Here is an 18,282-nt window from a genome sequence, read left to right on the forward strand (position 1 = left end):
ATGGCGGCACCAGAAATGGTAAGTCAAGGACCCGGGGGGAGAGGGGCGTGCTTCCAGGATGCGCGCAGAGGAACTTCCGGGCTTCTCCATATGGGACCTGCCAACCATGGCCTACTTGGGAGGGGATATGCCCCCAAAGCATACTTTCAAGAAGCTTAGAGTTTATTAATATTGTAAAAATTTAAAAAAAAAAAAAGGAAAAGAAAACCAAGGTTAGTTTTGAATGGTGAATGTGAACAAGCATACCCCATAGCCAGGGAGGAAGCAGACGTAGATTCATTATTGGCTCTCTCGCCAGCCTTTGCTGGGAGGTCTCCGTGGACCTCAGCTTTGGTGGAAGCAGATCCCTAGAGCACCTTGGCTGTGCACTTGGGAGGATGACTTGGGGCTCACCCGGGAGCACCCTACATCTCCGTGCTCCCTCAGACCTGTCCAGAAGGTCTCTATTGTACGAAAGAGAGCCCTCTGTGTGGGGTTTGGCCCGAAGCGGAGGGTTTGGCCTTAGGTGGAGGCTCCCAGCCACTCCTCATTTGGCTGGGCGGCCTGGGTCCCCAGGGCTCGGATACTTTCTTTTTCAATTAGGTCATGCTTGCATGAGCCAGGAAAGGGCTGGGTTTGTGGGCCGCGACTAACAGCGTGACAGTGCCCATTCCCGGGTGCTGCCTTCGTTTTGGGACACACAAATTGAGCATCGGAAGATCTCATGTCTATGGCAGGTAAATTCTACGGCTAGAAAGAGAAATCCAAATGTAGGACAGAGGACTGCCTCATTCTGATGGTCACGGTTTTCTACCATGAAAGTTCACTCCAATAACACTGCGTGACAATGAGGCTTATCTCTGAAAGTGTCATGTGATTGGCTACACACCTGAAAGGAATTAAAATTCCGATTTTTTTTTTTTTGTCAGCTCTAGAAGCCACTCTGGTCTTTACCTCGGTCTCGAGAAAGCTGTGTTCTCAGTAGACCGATATTTGTGACAAACCCACAGGGGTTGTGGGCTTTCTGTCGGACCGAAAGGATTTAAAATGGGACAGAGGCACCCCCGGTGCCCACACTTTCCACAGGGACCAACCCTGCTCACCCCTGGCTAAGCAGGTGGAGGTGGAGCCGGAACCCAACATCAGAGGCCCTGAGATAGTCACCATGGGGGAGAACGACCCTCCGGCAGCCGAAGCCCCCTTCTCTTTCCGTTCACTCTTCGGCTTGGATGATTTGAAAATAAGTCCTGTGGTACCAGGTAGGTGGGCCTTGGGGACTCGGGCCTTTTGCAGAAGGGATGAATGTGGTCAAGTGTCTGGGGCTGGGGAGGGGGGATCCCCTCATGCAGTCTCTCACTCTCCTACTCTGTCTCTTTCTCTCTCCCACCTCCCTCTGTCCCCCCCTACCCCCCTATTCCCCCCCCCCCCAATCTCTACAGTCCTGGGAATGGAGCTAGGCCTTACTCATACTAGACAGGCACTCAAGGACTTTGCTACATCTCCCACCCGTCCTGGGTATCTTTCTATCACTTTTCCTGATCTTGTAGAACCGCAGAGTGGGAGGGAGCTCAGGAGGAGCCCCTGCGGCTCAGGCACTTGCTAAGCCTCCGAAGGCAGTGTGTGTATGTGTGCACACATGCGTTTGTTTTAAGCTGTCTTCTTAGGGCGGGGGTGGGGGTGTGTATGTGTGTGTCTTCAGAGAGTCAAACTCCAAGGGCCACCGCGCTTCTAGAAATTTCAGGCAAGCTGTATGTCACCAAGGGTCAAGTGGCGGGTTAGAACGAGTCGTCCAGCCATCCAAAGAAGGAAAACTGGTTTTATGAGGCGCATACCCAGGCAGGAAGGATTCCCCGCCTGATGTCTGCTGCTATGGGGTCTTTGTGCTGAGAGCTATCTGTGGCTTGCTGGTCCTGAAAGTAGGGCTCAGGAGCAACCAGAAGAATGAGCCCTGGGGCTGGGTGAGAGTGGGAATGTAGAGCGTCAAGGCTGTGGCTCTGGACAGCCTGTTTCTGGGATCCCCAGAGGATTCTTTTTAAGCCATCTGGGCTGCAGGCAGAGTATGAAGAACAAGGTAGAAGTAGGTTTATGAATTGAAAAGACCCCCTGGGTCTCTCTTGTGTGTGCCACTGGCATGCCAAGGCTTTATTGATGCCCTCTCCCTGGCTGTTCAGGCTGCCTCCTGTTTGCCACGTTCACGGGTGTCATCCTCCACAGGGTACATGGAGACGGGAATCTGTGTACACCCACGACAACGTTTAGGATACATTTCTGGAAGCGACATTACTGGGTTAAGAATTGTATCTGCTTTTAAGCTGTGCAGATACATCTCCGATCTCACCACACAAATGGGAAGCAAACATGACCCACTACCCACCCGGTGCTGTGTAAGAAGCAGGCCATCCCTTCCACCATAAGCACCGGTGGGTGTGGTCATGGCAAAGTCACGGCTATGTTAGGATGAAGTCCATGCTTTTGTTTGTTCATTTTCGGGAAGGTTTTCCTGCTTGTCAGTCCCTTGTGGGGCCTCTCTAGAGAGATACATTTTACACATCATCCCAAGTGTCCTAGCTTGGTTTCTACTGCTGTGGTCACTACCATGGCCAGCAACAACCTGGAGAGGAAAGGGGTTAGATCAGTCTCACAGCTTACAGTCAGTCATCTGGGGAAGTCAGGGCAGGAACTAAAGCAGGGCAGGAAGCCAGCGGAGGCAGGAACTGAAGCAGAGGCCATGGAGGAGTGCGGCTTCCTGGCTTGTTTGGCCCACCTTCTTATGCCATTCAGAACCGACTGCCCTGGAGTGACACCACCCACGATGAGCTGGACTCTCCCATGCCCATCAAGGACAGGGATTGTCACTCCCTGAACAGCAGGTGACCTCATCACCCTTGTCACTGCCAGCCCCCTCTCCAGAAGGCTGAGTAGGTGGTTCCCACTAGAGCTGAAGATTCCAGAATCTGGGGACCCTTGTCCTTGAGAGTGGCAAGCAGAGCCGTGACAGCTCTGATTCGGAAGCAGAAATTTGCTAAGCTGGGCATTCTGCTACTGGACAGTCCCATACTTGGGGCACGAGGAACAAGTCACCTATATGGTCCCAAGAGGAAGAGCCACCTCGGGGTGGTTTGAGAGAGCCCAGTGCCCTCCTTGCTTCAAGCACGTGTATAAAAACCTCCATGACCTATTTCCCTTGGGACTTCCTTCAACCGTTTTCCCAGGGCTGCTGGGACAACATGCCACAGCTGGGTGGCTCAGTCAACAGTCTTCTCGTCTTCCGTTTTGGGAGCCTGAAGTCTGAGAGCCCTGATGTCAGTAAGGCCCCACTGCCATGGATGCACGCATGAAGTTTCATGCCTGTGCAGAAACGGGCCTTTGGCCAATAGCCTATGGGGTTCCTTGAATTATGGACATACCACTCCATCTTCTGCCTTCATCTTCCTATGGTTGTCTGTTCTAGTCTCTTATCTTTCTCCTATGTATGTGTCTGTGTTAAAACTTCAATCGTACAAGATTAGCCAATGCCCTTTCGGGCCTCATCTTAAGCTCTCTTCTCTGTGGCCTCCAAGTAAGACCCCATTCTTGGCTGTTGAGGGTTAGGGTGTCAAGGGCTCCCAGTGAGGATGCTTTTCAGCTCACCACAATGTCTCCTAAGCTGGGGCAGAGAGCTGGGTGAGCGAAGACCGTCCTAGACAACGCGGTCATTCATCTGACGAAGTCAGCCATCTTTGGACCAGTGCTTTCTCTGCACAGAGGGGACGAAGCACACATGGCTAAGCTTTTAAGTTTCACGTCACTCGGAACTGATGCTCCCCAACTCTCCCACACCTCCATCCCTTTGGTTCTCAGACGGAGACGCAGTGGCCGCGCAGATCTTGTCCCTTCTGCCCTTGAAGTTTTTTCCGATCATTGTCATTGGGGTCATTGCCTTGATCCTGGCGCTGGCCATCGGCTTGGGCAGTGAGTATCGTCTATTATTTAGTAGGCGCTCGATTACTTGTTCTGGCATTTAAACTTGCATGAGACCCCACCCCCACCCCCACCCCCTTGTCTGTACCTGCTGCTGCCTGGCCTTAATTACTGGTGGCCGGTGTCCTTTGGGTTTGATGGCTATGGGTTTGATCACCCCCCGAACAAATGTCAAACCAGTGTGGGAATGAGCCGGGGGCCGCTTGGCTGTACTCCAGGCTCTGCCACCAGGATACCTGGCGGGTTAGAATTACTCAAAGGTAGCAGGTGAAACGGGACTCTGGGATGGGAGGGGGAGGCTGGGGTGGAGCACACAAAGCCTTCCATTCAAGTCATACCACGCGTATCGGCTGTTTTTATAGGGAGGTATGTAGGGCTTTGGAGAAAGTGGGTCACGGAGAGGAAAGGGCTCTCTTAGGGTCTGTAGTTTCTCATTTTCTCCTTCAAGTAACTGCAGCACAGGGCAGTGTAGTTTGCCTCCTGCCCGGCTGTGTATTCCACGGTCCATTGGCTCCAGGCCCAGAGTGAAAGGAAGTAGGGCGGTTGAGCAGTTGAGCTCATCTCAGTTGGGGCTCTTGCTGGGCCAGCTTAGTGCTGTTATGGACCCAGCCATACAGTTTCGTCCCACCTTTGAAATCCCTGAGAGTCTGAATGCACCTTGTCTCGTGATTCCTGGAGGTAGAGATACTGTAGTTGTGGCAGCCCCACCCCTTGGAGTTCAGGACAGACTCTAGGGCCGAAGGAAACAGGCTGTTGTCTGAGATGTGGTTTCAATGAGGGTTTCATTATTGATGGGCAAGTTCAAGGCCACACGGCAGGTACACACACGACTGTCGGCGCTGTGCACCGAAGAAGCCACTTGCTGGCATTTCTCCCTTCCCCTTCCCTTCCCCCAGTCCACTTCGACTGCTCTGGGAAGTACAGGTGCCATTCATCTTTCAAGTGTATTGAACTAACCGCTCGCTGTGACGGGGTCTCCGACTGCAAGAACGGGGAGGATGAGTATCGATGTGGTGAGTGGCGCCCATTCACGGAAGGAAGTCACAGAGAGTGAACACAAGTCAGCACGTGCCCTTCCTGTCCAATGGACCCCAGGCATAGCCAGCGTCAGGCCCCGTCCTCAGCTGGGTTCTTGGAGAACTGTTTGTTACTCCTTTACATCCAGTTGGGGGACCAGATGGGCTCTCAGTTGGGGGCTGGGTGGGTCCCAGGGTACAAGCCATGGGAACCGCAGCATCTTGTGGGGGGTGGGGCTGCGGGTGGGAACAGATCAGGTTAGAAGAGAGGGTGGGTGGAGCAAACGTGGCTGTCCAGCCTCTGCCCGGCCTCAGCCTGTTCTGGGAATCATTGCCCGTTCCCCCCACGCTTGGCCAGTGCGGGTGAGCGGCCAAAGAGCAGCGCTCCAAGTGTTCACGGCCGCTGCATGGAGGACCATGTGCTCAGATGACTGGAAAAGCCACTATGCCAAGATTGCCTGTGCCCAGCTGGGGTTTCCCAGGTGAGTCAAGGCCAAAGGGCAGAACAAAAGCAGCTTGCTTCGGGATAGTCCAGAGCTCTCTAGATGCTTCCACGATTCACACTCCGTTCTTATAGCACCCTCGTGGCACGGGGAGCCGCGACTCACAGGGAGCAAGGCAAGGCCCAACCAGCTAGGTGACTCCACGTCACGCAGAACATCATTTTGTTTTGTTTTGTTTTGTTTTCGAGACAGGGTTTCTCTGTGTAGCCCTGGCTGTCCTGGAACTCACTCTGTAGACCAGGCTGGCCTCAAACTCAGAAATCCGCCTACCTCTGCCTCCCAAGTGCTGGGATTAAAGGCGTGTGCCATCACTGCCCGTCGCAGAACATCATCTTAGAAAGGGAGTTCTCAGGGCTAGGCCAGGACCTTAGATGCAAAAGCCGTTTAGACATTTGGAGCTAGGGCTAAGACTGGGACAGGGGCTCAGTTGGTAGAGCTCTCATGTGGCATGGCCAAAGCTGTGGGTTCCGTTCCAGTGGTGCAACCACCATGCACAGTGACACATATGTAATTTCTGTACTGGGGAGGCAGAGACAGGAGCAAAGGGAGTTCCAGCTTGAGCTGAAATGTGAGTTCCTGTCCAAAGACAGACAGACAGACAGACAGACAGACAGACAGATAGACAGACAGAAAAAAGAAAAACAATAACAGAAAGCAAACAGTTCACGTGCCCAGAACTTCTGAGTGGAAAAATAAATATTCTGGTTTGATGCTTTGCAGCTTAAAGAGCAGGTGTTGGGAGAACGGCACCGGGTCCTGCTGGTCACATCCATGTGACTCACTCACGTCCTCAAGGGCCCCAGAGGCTGCATTTTCTTTCTTTCTTTCTTTCTTTCTTTCTTTCTTTCTTTCTTTTTTTTTTTTCTGGTTTTTTGAGACAGGGTTTCTCTGTGTAGCCCTGGCTGTCCTGGAACTCACTCTGTAGACCAGGCTGGCCTCGAACTCAGAAATTCACTTGCCTCTACTGCCCAAGTGCTGGGACTAAAGGCGTGCGCCACCACCACCCTGCCAGAGGCTGCAATTATTCCAAACACCCTTAGCCCCAAGAGACCATCTTAGATAGCGCCTTTCCAGCTTCGGGGTTGGGAGTCAGCTGCTGGCTTTCCACATTGCAGCAGCATGCCTTTGCCCATCCTAGGAGCTCCTCTCCTTCATGGCCATCACTACTGACTCCTGACCCCTCCCTGTCTTGCTTCCCTGGAGGCCATTGATACCGTAGATCCCGGTTTACCACAGGCAGGTTCCCAAGTTCCTGCACTCTTAGGAACTGAGCAAGATCAACAGTCACAAACTTAGAAGTATACCCTAGTTTGTGTTGTAACCCAGGAGGCAGGGCCCTCAAGATGACATGGCTACACACACCTTCTGTCTGGGATCTAAGCCAGTGGGATCCTAGATGCCCCTCAGATGAGGTCCCCCAGGCTTGCCTCCTCTGTACACCATGCCTGCCTGGGTTCTGAAACTAGCTGCGAAGATTACTGAGAGACAGTGTTGAGAGTGACATAACTTTACTCCTTAAAGAAAAGGAAGAGATTTCAAACAGCATAAAACCCATGCACGTACGCACGCACGCATGCATGCTTGCACATACGTACATATATACATACGTGTTGTCTCAAAAACAGGGGGCCTGGGCTGCGGCCCACCTGCCTAGCTGTCTCTCTCTCTCTCTCTCTCTCTCTCTCTCTCTCTCTCTCTCTCTCTCTCTCTCTCTCTGGAGGCAGGGGGCCTGCTGCTCAGGCCCCAGGTCTCTTTCTCTCCCGGGGCTGACCTGTTTGCTGCATGGCACCTTAATTAAAAAGGAGGCAATGTATGAATGAGTTATTTTATTGTAGGAAGGATATGCTGGCTAAGTAGAGAGGAAGAAAGGAGAGGAAGGAGAGAGAGAGAAAGAAAAGAAGAAGGAGAGGGAGAAAGGCAGAGAAGAGAACAAAGAGCAGAGAGGAGAGAGAGAGCAAGAGGGTAGGAGTTAGAGAGGAAGGGTAAGGGTGAGAGAGTGAGAGAGTGAGGAGGGGGCAAACCATGCCTTTTATTGTATGGGGTGTGGCATGCCTGGCTTGTGGTCAGATGACTGTGTGTAAGGTCCAGCTAGAATGCTGGGAGTTTGAGGCAGTGTCTGCCTGACAGAGCACACATCTCCTGCAGGGGCAGCTGTGAGGGGGGTCTGGGCTGAAATCTGAGCCATTGGTGTCAGGAGCAATTCACCGAACGCCTACCATCCCTTATGAGCAAATGCTTCGCTCACTGGGTCTCAGGGGTTCCGAGGTGGCTCTGCTCTACTGGACTCTGGCTGTCAGAACTGCTCACTGCCCCACACATACGCACAAGCCAGTTAGCTCAAATCTCAGTGTAGATTCAGGCCAGTCTTGTGAGGCTGGCTGCATTTCTTCCCTTAGAATGGATAACAAGCCTCAACCTTAAAAGGCCGTGGGAGCTCTGTGGTCATTAGGGTGTAGGAGTGAGCATGGCCGTGGTGGCACTCGCTGCGGCTCTGAGGTGACCTGTGTGGGTTCTGTTTGTGATACTGAGATTCCCTCTGCCCCAGCTCATTGCTCTGCCCATCTATCTCCCCATGACCCAGCGTCCAAGCAAAAGCAGACTCCTTCACACCAAGGCAGCCGACTGCAGCCTCCCCTGGGAGGAAGGGCCTGGCTAATTTCTGTATGCCATTTCTTCAAACCTGTGATTGGCTGACCACTGCACCACACTTAACATGAGTCCTGGTGGCATTAACAGCCTTTGGGAGCTCTCCCGGGTGACAAACTGCTGGGTCAGTGAGAAGGTGGCCATCTGCAGTACACTCTGCACCCCACCTTCCTTGGGGACTCTTTAAATTCTTCATTTCCTCCCCCCTTCTCTATGGCTGGGTTTGCGCTCAGCCGTTCAACCCCATTCTAATTCCTTTAAATCTCTCTACTGCACCATGGCCGTGCATGCCTGTTTCCTGGCATTGCGCTCATTTGCTTGGTCCCAGGGTCCTTAAGCCACTGCCTTCTATGACAGTGCTAGGCAAAGTGGAACAGGCTCTCAAACGTCCCCTTACCCTTTACCCTCAGGAGCTAGACATCTAATTGCCTCCTCTGAAGCAGCCAAATCGAGAGCATCAGAGTGGGGTGGGCGGAGACCACCTAACTGTGGCAGGAAGTGGTCTTTCTTTGTGGCTGGAGCTGGGTGGGTGGTCAGGTGAGGCTGTGGACTGTGGGTCAGCAAGCAGGTCTTCAGGCCACAGCTAAGCTGGAATGCCTGGGCTAAGGTGTGTGCATTTTATCAGGAAAATGAAGCCTCTGATTTGGGGAGGGCCAAATAAGGTCCCCAAAGCCTGTAACCTGGTGAGTGGGTGTGGGTGCCTGGTATCTCAGTCACCACGACTGTTGGGTCTGGGTTTCTAATGCGCCTGCAGCTACGTGAGCTCAGACCACCTCAGAGTGGATGCATTGGAGGAGCAGTTCCAGGGCGACTTTGTGTCCGTCAATCACCTCTTGCCAGATGACAAGGTGACTGCGTTACACCACTCTGTGTACATGAGGTAAGCGGTTAGACAGATGGCACCGGTGTCCACACTGGGGCCAGGCCACAGGCTGGGTTTGGGAAGCTGAGAGGCACTCTGTGAGGGGAGAGAACATCACCTCCACAAGCAAGGATGGCGCTCACTGCTACGGTTAGAGAGGTCGTGCATAAGCTGGGGTGCGGGGGTGAATTCTAGCCCTGGAAAGTCTGGTTCCATGGAGGCAGCGAAGGAAGCACAGTGAGAGAGCAGCAGTGACAGGCAGGTATGCCATCAGGCCATTGCTGTGCCTGCCTCACAGCAGGGAGGCGTGCACGCATGCCTGTGTTTATGCATGTGTGTGTGTGTGTATGTATATGTATGTATGTATGTATGCATGTATATGTGTATGTATATGTGTATGAATATATATGTGTATTGTAGGTACATATATGTATGTGTGTTTGTATGTGTCTATGCATGTATATGTGCATATGTATGTGTGTGTATGTATGCATGTGTGTTTGGGGTGGTGAGTATGTATGCATGCATGTGTGAGTGTGTATGTGTGTGTATATGTGTGTATGTGTGTGTGTGGTGTTGTGTATGTGTATGTATGTATGTATGTATGTATGCATGCACGTATATGTATATGTATGTATGTATATGTGTATGAATATATATGTGTATTGTGGGTACATATATGTATGTGTGTTTGTGTGTGTCTATACATGTATGTGTGTACATATGTATGTGTGTATGTATGTATGTGTATGCATGCATGTGTGTTGGGGTGGTGAATATGTATGCATGCATGTGTGTTTGGGGTGGTGAGTATGTATGCATGTGTTTATGGTATGTTTTATGTATGTATATGTGTATGTATGTATATGTGTGTTTGTGTGGGTATATATATATGTGTGTATGTTTGTATGTGAGTGTGTATGTGTGTGTCTATGTATGTACGTGTGTACACATGTATGTGTGTGTGTATATATGTGTGTGCATGCATGTGGGGGTGTGTGTATTTATGCATGTGTTTGTGGCAGGTGTGTATGTATGTGTTTATATATATATATATGTATGTATGTGTGTGCATGTATGTGTGAGTATCTGTGTGTATATGTAGGTATGTGAGTATGTGTATGTCTGTTTGTGTGTGTGTGTTTGTATATGTATGTGTATATATGCATGTATGTATGTGAGTATGTGATTATGAGTGTGGTGTGTGTGTGTGTGAGTGTGAGTGTGTGTGACATAAGCAAAGAAGCAGGAAGAGAAGCGCCCTCTGCAAAGCTCTTTCACATTCACCAGTTGCTCCCAACCCCCAAAACTCTGGGAAAAAACCCAGGTTCCCTTAGCAACAATCAGTTTCCCTGCTCCAGCTCTGAGAGAGCTCCCCACTGGGGCTCAGGCTGAAGCAGGAGTAAATGCCACAGGTGCTCTGAGGTCAGGCTTTCCTCCGACACCCAGGCCCCAGGTTGACTTGTGTGACCTCTACTCTATAAACAAACAAACAAACAAACAAACAAACAAACAAAACGGCAGCTTGCTGGCCTGTCCATGAACCCTTCCTTTCCGCTGCAGGGAAGGCTGCACCTCAGGCTTCGTGGTCACCTTGAAGTGCTCAGGTAAGCGTCTGAATAGGTAGGGACCCTATACCTGATACCGGTGGCGTCACAGCCCCCACTGGGGACAGCTCAAGACCCCTTCTCTTGGTTGCTAGTGTGGGGCTAGGCACCAGGAGGTCATTGTCAGCAGGGACACTGTTGATGGGCAGGGTGACCATGCCTGCACTCTACACTAACAGCTCTTCCCCACAGCCTCCCGCAAACCCCACCCACCCCTGAGTCTTCCATCCGCCTGACCCTCTCACTACCCAGCTCCATCTTTGGCAGCATTGTGACCTCCGGGTAGGGGACAGGGATTTTGCTGGGGTGCTGTTGACAACATTTCCCCAGAAAAGGCCACAGAGTTTACCCATAACCCCTTGTTCTTCCATAGCCTGTGGCATGAGAACCGGCTACAGTCCCCGCATTGTGGGTGGAAACATGTCCTCGCTCACTCAGTGGCCCTGGCAAGTCAGCCTCCAGTTCCAGGGGTACCACCTATGCGGGGGCTCCGTCATCACCCCTCTGTGGATCGTCACTGCAGCGCACTGTGTTTACGAGTGAGTGCCTGGGCCAGCTTGTGGCTTCCGCTCTGCCCAGAGCCTTGTCTACTCCTGGGTCAGATAGAGATGGGGTGATCTGGAGGTGAGGGCAACTCAGCAAGCCACGTGCAGGTGTGTAGCCCTCCTTCCTTACAGCGGACCTGTCTCTGTGTCTGAGAGTGAGGTGAGCTGAGCTGGCACGGAGAAGGTAGAAAAGGGAGGAGGGAGCTCAAGGAAGAATGAGACCCATTGAAATAAGGGTCCTAGGCCTTTCTGTAGCTCACTACTTCTCATACAAGGTGTGGCACAGCAGGGTACCCTGGGTGGAAGGGCAGGGCACCCAGATAACACTGAGCCCTCCATGAAGCTGTGTCTGTCAGGACTTTAGAAGTCCCAGAAAATATCTGAGACCAGTGGCAGATTCTCTCCTTATCTCCCTGTTTGGTTACTGTCTGATGGAGAAAGACCTCTCTCCAGAGAGCAGGGCTTTGCCCAGTTTTCGAATGCATATCTCTGGGGTGTCTCCAAGAGAATGGCCTGTCTGGGGTGTACACGAGTGTGGTCTGTGTTCCTGCAGGACTAGGGAGTGTGGTCTATGCAGGGCACAGATGTGTAGGGCATTGGGTCATCTCCCACCTGGTGACATCTCTCACTAATCCCCTGGGCTCTTGGGAAACAGGAACTCAACAGGGCTGGGTCTCTCCTGAGATTCACCTCTCCGTCTGTGCATTTCAGCCTGTACCACCCCAAGTCCTGGACTGTCCAGGTGGGCCTTGTGTCCCTGATGGATAGTCCTGCGCCCTCCCATCTGGTGGAGAAAATCATCTACCACAGCAAATACAAGCCAAAGCGGCTGGGCAATGACATAGCCCTCATGAAGCTGACCGAGCCACTCACCTTTGATGGTACGTTTAGGCCTCTGCACCGGGCATTTGCTTTTAGCTTGTTTCAAGAGCTTGCCTAGTGAGACGTGGTTATAATGGCTGCTTTACTATCCTTGCTTGGCAACTGCAAAATCCGATTCAGCTGGGTGTCAACGTAGGTGTGTTGCATTTGCTCATTAAAGGTGTGTGTGTGTGTGTGTGTGTGTGTGGTATGTGCAAATGAGCACACATATGCACATGAGCATGCATGTGTACATGCACATGTGTACACAAATGTATCCAGGCACATAGGGGCCAGAAGCCAATCTTGAATGTTGTGCCTTAGGGACTATCCACCTTGCTTAGAGTTGCATAACAGACTGACTGACCAAGAAGCCCCAGGGACCCTTCTGTCTCTACCTCCTCAGTACTGGGTAACAAGCTCAATGCCACTACGCTGGCTTTTTTTTATGGATGTCACAGATCAAACTCAGGAGTTCATAATTGTGCAGGAAGCCCTTTGCCAGCCAAGCCACCTTCCCAGCCCAAATTAGGTGTTTTCAGTCCGAGCATGTTAGGAGACGGAGCCCTTGCTTAAGATTTCAACCCGTTACCTTCTTAGACTCCGTTTGTCCATCTTGGCTGTCTCTCTAGTGCCAGTTCAATCTCACAGCCTTCCGGTTCTGCTCTGGTCTCTCTGTCCTGTGGCAGAGAGCTTCTCTAGGCCAGGCCACCTGGTTCCTCTAGGTGGCAGAAGAGAGTTGCCTGTCCTGAAGGACCCAGAGTGGAGAGCATTTTGCTTGCTGTCCGGGTTTCTGCGGCTAGGAGCCTCTTGTAGGGCATCCCCGGTGGAAAGAGCAGAGTCCAGGCTGTGGCAGCGGCAGCTTGAGGGCTTGCAAAGAGCCTCCCTCTTCCTCACCATCTGGAAGGCTCTAGGTATCCTCAGCTCCCTGGGCTTTCTAAGAACCAACCTCTCTCACTCTCCTCTTCTCTCCTATTCTTCTCATTCCCCAGTGACGGAGTCCATGAGTTCCAAGCTCAGCCCTCTGGCTGTTACTAGAAGCACCCCCCCTCCCCGTAGAGTCAGCCCTGCTAGAACTCTCAAAATTCACAAAGCACAAAGCAGGAGGAATGTTGGCTTAAGCAAAAGTCCTGACCATTCCAAGGATAAGCACTCCGGAGGGCAGGCAGGGCTGTTTCCAAGGTGGGCTCCCAGTCTTGGCAGCAAACCTGTGTGATTTCAAGGGCAACAAGAGAAAAGCTGCTTGGGCAGGGGTGGGGGGGCTGCTTGCTGATTATTGTTGGTGATATTTGATTCTAGAATAGGAGTTGTCTGTAGTCTACTTGGCTAAAGAGTTAAACAGTTAAATATGTCTGTACCCATCTCCAGTTTTCCATGGTTACCATGCAGGATGGGGAGGGGGTGGTATATCTCAAGTGCGGCTCACACGGAAGCCCTGGGCATATGCAGCTGTTTGGTTTTGCTAGGGCATCAGTGGCACAGCCTAGATGCAGACCGGCTGTCGTCACAAACACCTAACATCTGGTCCGGGAGTGACCAACTGTGGCCCAAGGGCCAGCCACATGTGACCCACCCAATGCACATTTAAGCAAGTAGAATCATGTCATAAATCCATGAGCCCCTTTTGTGTATGGCTCCTGCGGTTCCAGCAACCTCGATGAGGTCCACATAGCCCACCAGCCTGAGCTGTCTACTGTCTAACTGTTCAGCCTTTTACAGCCAGGCTTTGCTGCTGGCCTCTGGACTCCTGCCACACAGTCTAGGGCAACATCTGGGAGATGAGTGGGCGTGGCTTCCACTCTGAGCTAGCTCAATGACCAAGGCCCAATTGTTCTCCTAGGGGGTGGGTATTTAGAGACCTGAACACAAGGTCAGTTGATTTCGGGGACAGTGGCTTCAGGGACTTCACCTCATTGTGCCCCTTCTAACAGAGACCACTCAGCCCATCTGTCTGCCCAACTCTGAAGAGAACTTTCCAGACGGGAAAATGTGCTGGACCTCAGGATGGGGGGCCACAGAGGACGGAGGTCAGTGGTCTGAAGCCAGAGGTTGGGAGGGCCCCTTGGGATGCTCGGAGGTTCTGAGCTGGGACCGACTGTTAGGGTGGGCCAACTGTTCACAACAGCAGTCTGCTGAATAGCTGTGGGCCACCACAGTGTCACTCTTCTTTGGACACTGTGACATTTTGAGGCTTCATGGAGAAATCAGCTATGGGGGGAGAAGTGTGGGTACTTCTCCATAGCAAGGCCTTGAAAGACCCCCGGGGGAGACCCCCACTCAAATTTCGGGAGGACATGCACCCAAGGAATCACGAGAGACCATCTTGATGTAATTATAAGAGGAATTTTTAATTTGGGGGCGCTCCGGTTCGGCACCACACCTATCTCACGCAGGAGATAGTGGAGCCAACCACGAGGCTAGAAAGTTAGGGGTTTATATAGGGAAAAGGTTTGAGGGAACAAAGGGATCAGTGTGGCCATACATGATTGGCTAGTTCAAATATTAACTATTACATGCAGAACAGAGTGGAAAATTCTTAAGGTTGGTGTTAATCTGAGTCAACAGAGCATCTGACCTTAAACCATATCTAAGAGGACCCGATGGTCCATTATTTAGTGTTTGCCAGACACGTCTTTGTAGGCCTGGGCCCTGGACATGTCTTCGTTTGCCTAGACATGTTTTCTTCTATGTTTATAGTTTTATGTCTTCTTGACCTGTCAGCTCTTATGATATCTAATAACTTGATTGCTCATTCCCAGGCCTATGTGGGCCAGCTTGTGATGGATTCTTAGGCCCATAACTTTTCTTCTTAGTCAGCACAGGTCTAAAGCTTTAATTTTTCTTTTCAGCCTCCACCCACCCCTCCTTCCTGCCCCCTTCTCATTCTACTGAAGCATGCCCTGATGAGCCTTCAAGCTCGTACCAAGCAGTACCAGCCTGAGAGAGCTGGCACGGCGTGTTATTTTCTCCCGTGAGCTTGCAATAGGAAGCATTACCCAGAAGCCTCCACTGCTTTGGTAGTGTCAGTGACGGTCACGTCACGTTCTTCTCAGGGACATAGGTGTTCCCTCGCATCAAGGAACAGTGCTGACACAATCTCTCCAGCAACGGCTCTCCTTTGTGCATTATCTAGGCACAGGCCAGCCTGCTGTCCCTAGAAACTGCAGCAAACCTCTGTGGTTTGGATGGCTCAGAAAGCTCAGAAGGGCAGACTTGAGTCCTTTCATCTTTCTGAAGTCTGAGGACAAGATGTCCACAGGCCTCAGGTGGGGCCCGTCCCCCCATCTCTCCAGTGTCTGGTGGCTCTAAGCTACCTTCAGCATTCCTTGGCTAGCTGTTGTGTCAGTCCAGGCCCAACGTCTAGGTGGTTGTTTGATTTTTGATTTTTTTCATTTTTTTTTCTTTTCCCTAATGTGAGCTGTGGATATTGAACCCACCGCTTTCCAGGTTGATCTGTCTCTTCAGTCCCTTGACCCCGACCCCATGACATCAGTTGTCAGATCTAGAGCCTGCCCTAAATGCAAGATGACCCGGCCTCCAGATCATACTTGACCCATTCTGCTCCAGACAAGGTCACCCGCCTTGGTTACTGGCAGGCAAATAAGAAGGGGGCTATAATTCAACCTACAAAGGAAGCTCAGTATTCTCCTTTGGAGACATGTTCCTGCAGGGTCTCACTGCAGCCCAGGCTGACCTGGAACTCACTCTGTCACCCAGGCAGGCCACGGACTTCACAGCAAGCCTCCTGCCTCAGCCTCTCTCAAACTCCAGGAGTCAATGCCCACTTTGCTTATTACCTTCCGGTTATAGGTCAGATGTCACCAGCCAGCCTCAGGGGTCACTGGTGCTGTAGGCCGGCTCCTCAGTTGGCTCAGGGGACAGTGACAGCTGTTGTCCCTTTTCCTTTGCTCCTACACTCCTGGGCTCATGGCCGCATCCTCATCTTTAAGGCCAACAGGCCGATCTGACTCTTTAAGTTTCTCGGAGGTCACCTTCTTCGAGTCGTTGATACGTCCTTGTAATTTTAATGAGTTTACCAGCATCCTCTGGGCTATCTCACAACCCTACCCTTGAATACCTTTGAGGCTCCCTAGTTAATGGCACGGCCACGGGTTCAGGACCTACCCCTGTACTTGGAGGGACACGTTATTGCTGACCACATTCAGCTGTGTCCAGATGTGAGTTGCCTTCGGGGCTTCAGTTTCCCTTTTGTAATGTGGGTTGACTGGCATGGGTCAAGGTTTGGTTGACTGTGGGACAGCACACTGAGCAGGGACACTCTGGATGCCACTGGCTCCATGACAGTCTGCTGTCCCGGCTACAATAGACCTGGTCTTTGCTGTGACCGCTCCATGCCCGGTGGCATGTCCCATGTTCCCTGGTTCTCCTGTCTCTGTTCTCTAAGCTGGACTCCCTCTCACTATGAATTTCCCACATTCCTTTGAGGCAGGCGACGCCTCCCCCATCCTGAACCACGCGGCCGTCCCTTTAATTTCAAACAAGATCTGCAACCACAGGGATGTGTATGGCGGCATCATTTCTCCCTCTATGCTCTGTGCAGGCTACCTGAAGGGCGGTGTGGACAGCTGCCAGGTAAAGGACTTCCAGTAACCCTTGGGGCCCACGGCAACAGGCGAAAGTCCAGTTTAGTGACCCAGCCCATGGGACAGGCCCCTGCCAGCTTCCCCGTGACGACGGAACAAAAAGCAAATTTACATGGCACAAGGAAGAGATTTGCTTAAGATATCCCCTGGCTTTCTTGGTGGCCCAGCCTGTGTTTACTCAGGTTCCCGGTCTTTCAGGGCACACGGAATGTGGCCTCTCCTCATCCTCTCCAGCCTGATTCTGAGTGGGAAAGGGGGCTGTGAGCTGATGGAACTTGGCTTGCAAAAGCCACAGTGAATGAGACTCAATACTACCTGTGGACACAGTGAGTTAGGTCTGACTCAGGCAGGCCCCTTCTCTTCCAGCTCCATGGGCTACGCAGGCCACCCTTGACCTTCCTAGTGTAGTGTTTAGGATCTGGAGGGAGACACAGCTGGAGGGAAACTTTCCCACATAGTCAAGTCACTCCTTGAGAGCAGCAGAGTCCATTCTAGAAGTATACAGGGAGAGACATGCACATGGGTCACCTGTAATGTGACATAGGAAGCCTGTGCAGCCAGGACAGTGCAGCTGCTCTTGACCTTTGCCTCCGTCTGCTCTGCAGGGAGACAGCGGAGGACCCCTGGTGTGCCAGGAGAGGAGACTGTGGAAGTTGGTGGGCGCAACAAGCTTTGGAATCGGCTGTGCTGAGGTGAACAAGCCCGGAGTCTACACTCGAATCACGTCCTTCCTGGACTGGATTCACGAACAGTTGGAGGTGGGTGGAGTGGGCCCAGCTGGAGGTGGGTGTGACTCTCCAGCTCACGTGCTCCCTGCACCCAGTGTGGCCACAGCTCTGCCACAGGGAGCCAGGAGGAGATGAAAAGGATGCTGGTCGGAAAGGATGTTGACTCTGCCGTGATTTGGAGGTTCTGGGTACCAGCCCTAGAACACAGCTAATCCCATGGGTGTGATCCAGGCATACAAGGGAGGGACTGGAGGCATGACCCTGCTTTGACTCAACAGGGAGAAAGGTGACCGTGGATGAGCTGGGAAGTTGACCCCTTGCTGAGAGCCATGTCTGCTTTGCTTCAGGGACTGGGAATCAGGACAGGCCTACAGAGGTTCCTGGTCAGAGAGAGGAAGACAGGGGAACCCTGGGCCACCAGAGAACTGAGAGTCACTGGGCATCAGGCAAAGAGATGTTGTTCTGATAGACACAGGCCCTGCTGCAATGAGAGTCAGCTGTCCACAACCCGTGTCTCTCCTGAGAGGGGAAGGGCTGTAGGGAAGCAGGGCCTGGCCACACACCGGGTACTAGGCAAACATTTACTAACTTTATCTCAGATGGGTTTTACATCATCCCCTAGTTCAGGTTCAAAGATATTTTCTCCTGACATAATAGGAGTGAGATTTATGTAACATGGGCAAATGTTTAAAAGACAACAATGGCATGGCCCTGGACACACGTGGGCAACCCTATGCCCTCTGCTCATGTCTAAAAATCCTCCTAACATTCCAAAGGAAACACGTGTGCCTTCCTGCCCTCCAGTCTTTCAGCAATGCGCTGTGGGAGTGTAAAACCTTTATAAGGTGTGTGTGTGTGTGTGTGTGTTTGCGCGTGTGCGTGTATATGTAGGAGCAGTGTGTCTGTGTGTATGTGGTGTGTGTGTTTGCATGTGTATGTATAATTTTTTTTTTTTTTTGAGACAGAGTTTC

The 18,282-nt window shown here is 51.9% G+C and overlaps 1 protein-coding gene across 1 annotated transcript in view; it reads left to right on the forward strand.

Annotated features, from left to right (window-relative positions):
• The window catches only part of Tmprss3 (transmembrane serine protease 3), a 21,528-nt gene continuing 3,246 nt past the window's right edge, over positions 1-18,282 (forward strand). The window contains exons 1-12 of the mRNA XM_031347601.1: positions 1-18; positions 1,097-1,238; positions 3,820-3,930; positions 4,836-4,952; positions 5,314-5,437; positions 8,859-8,984; positions 10,530-10,573; positions 10,947-11,112; positions 11,830-11,999; positions 13,911-14,006; positions 16,430-16,572; positions 17,189-17,341. Of these exons, the coding sequence (XP_031203461.1) occupies positions 1-18; positions 1,097-1,238; positions 3,820-3,930; positions 4,836-4,952; positions 5,314-5,437; positions 8,859-8,984; positions 10,530-10,573; positions 10,947-11,112; positions 11,830-11,999; positions 13,911-14,006; positions 16,430-16,572; positions 17,189-17,341 (1,410 nt within the window). The remainder of the gene's footprint in view (positions 19-1,096; positions 1,239-3,819; positions 3,931-4,835; positions 4,953-5,313; positions 5,438-8,858; positions 8,985-10,529; positions 10,574-10,946; positions 11,113-11,829; positions 12,000-13,910; positions 14,007-16,429; positions 16,573-17,188; positions 17,342-18,282) is intronic.

Source organism: Mastomys coucha, unplaced genomic scaffold (genome assembly GCF_008632895.1).
Source record: "Mastomys coucha isolate ucsf_1 unplaced genomic scaffold, UCSF_Mcou_1 pScaffold3, whole genome shotgun sequence".
In the NCBI taxonomy this organism is placed as follows: domain Eukaryota; kingdom Metazoa; phylum Chordata; class Mammalia; order Rodentia; family Muridae; genus Mastomys; species Mastomys coucha.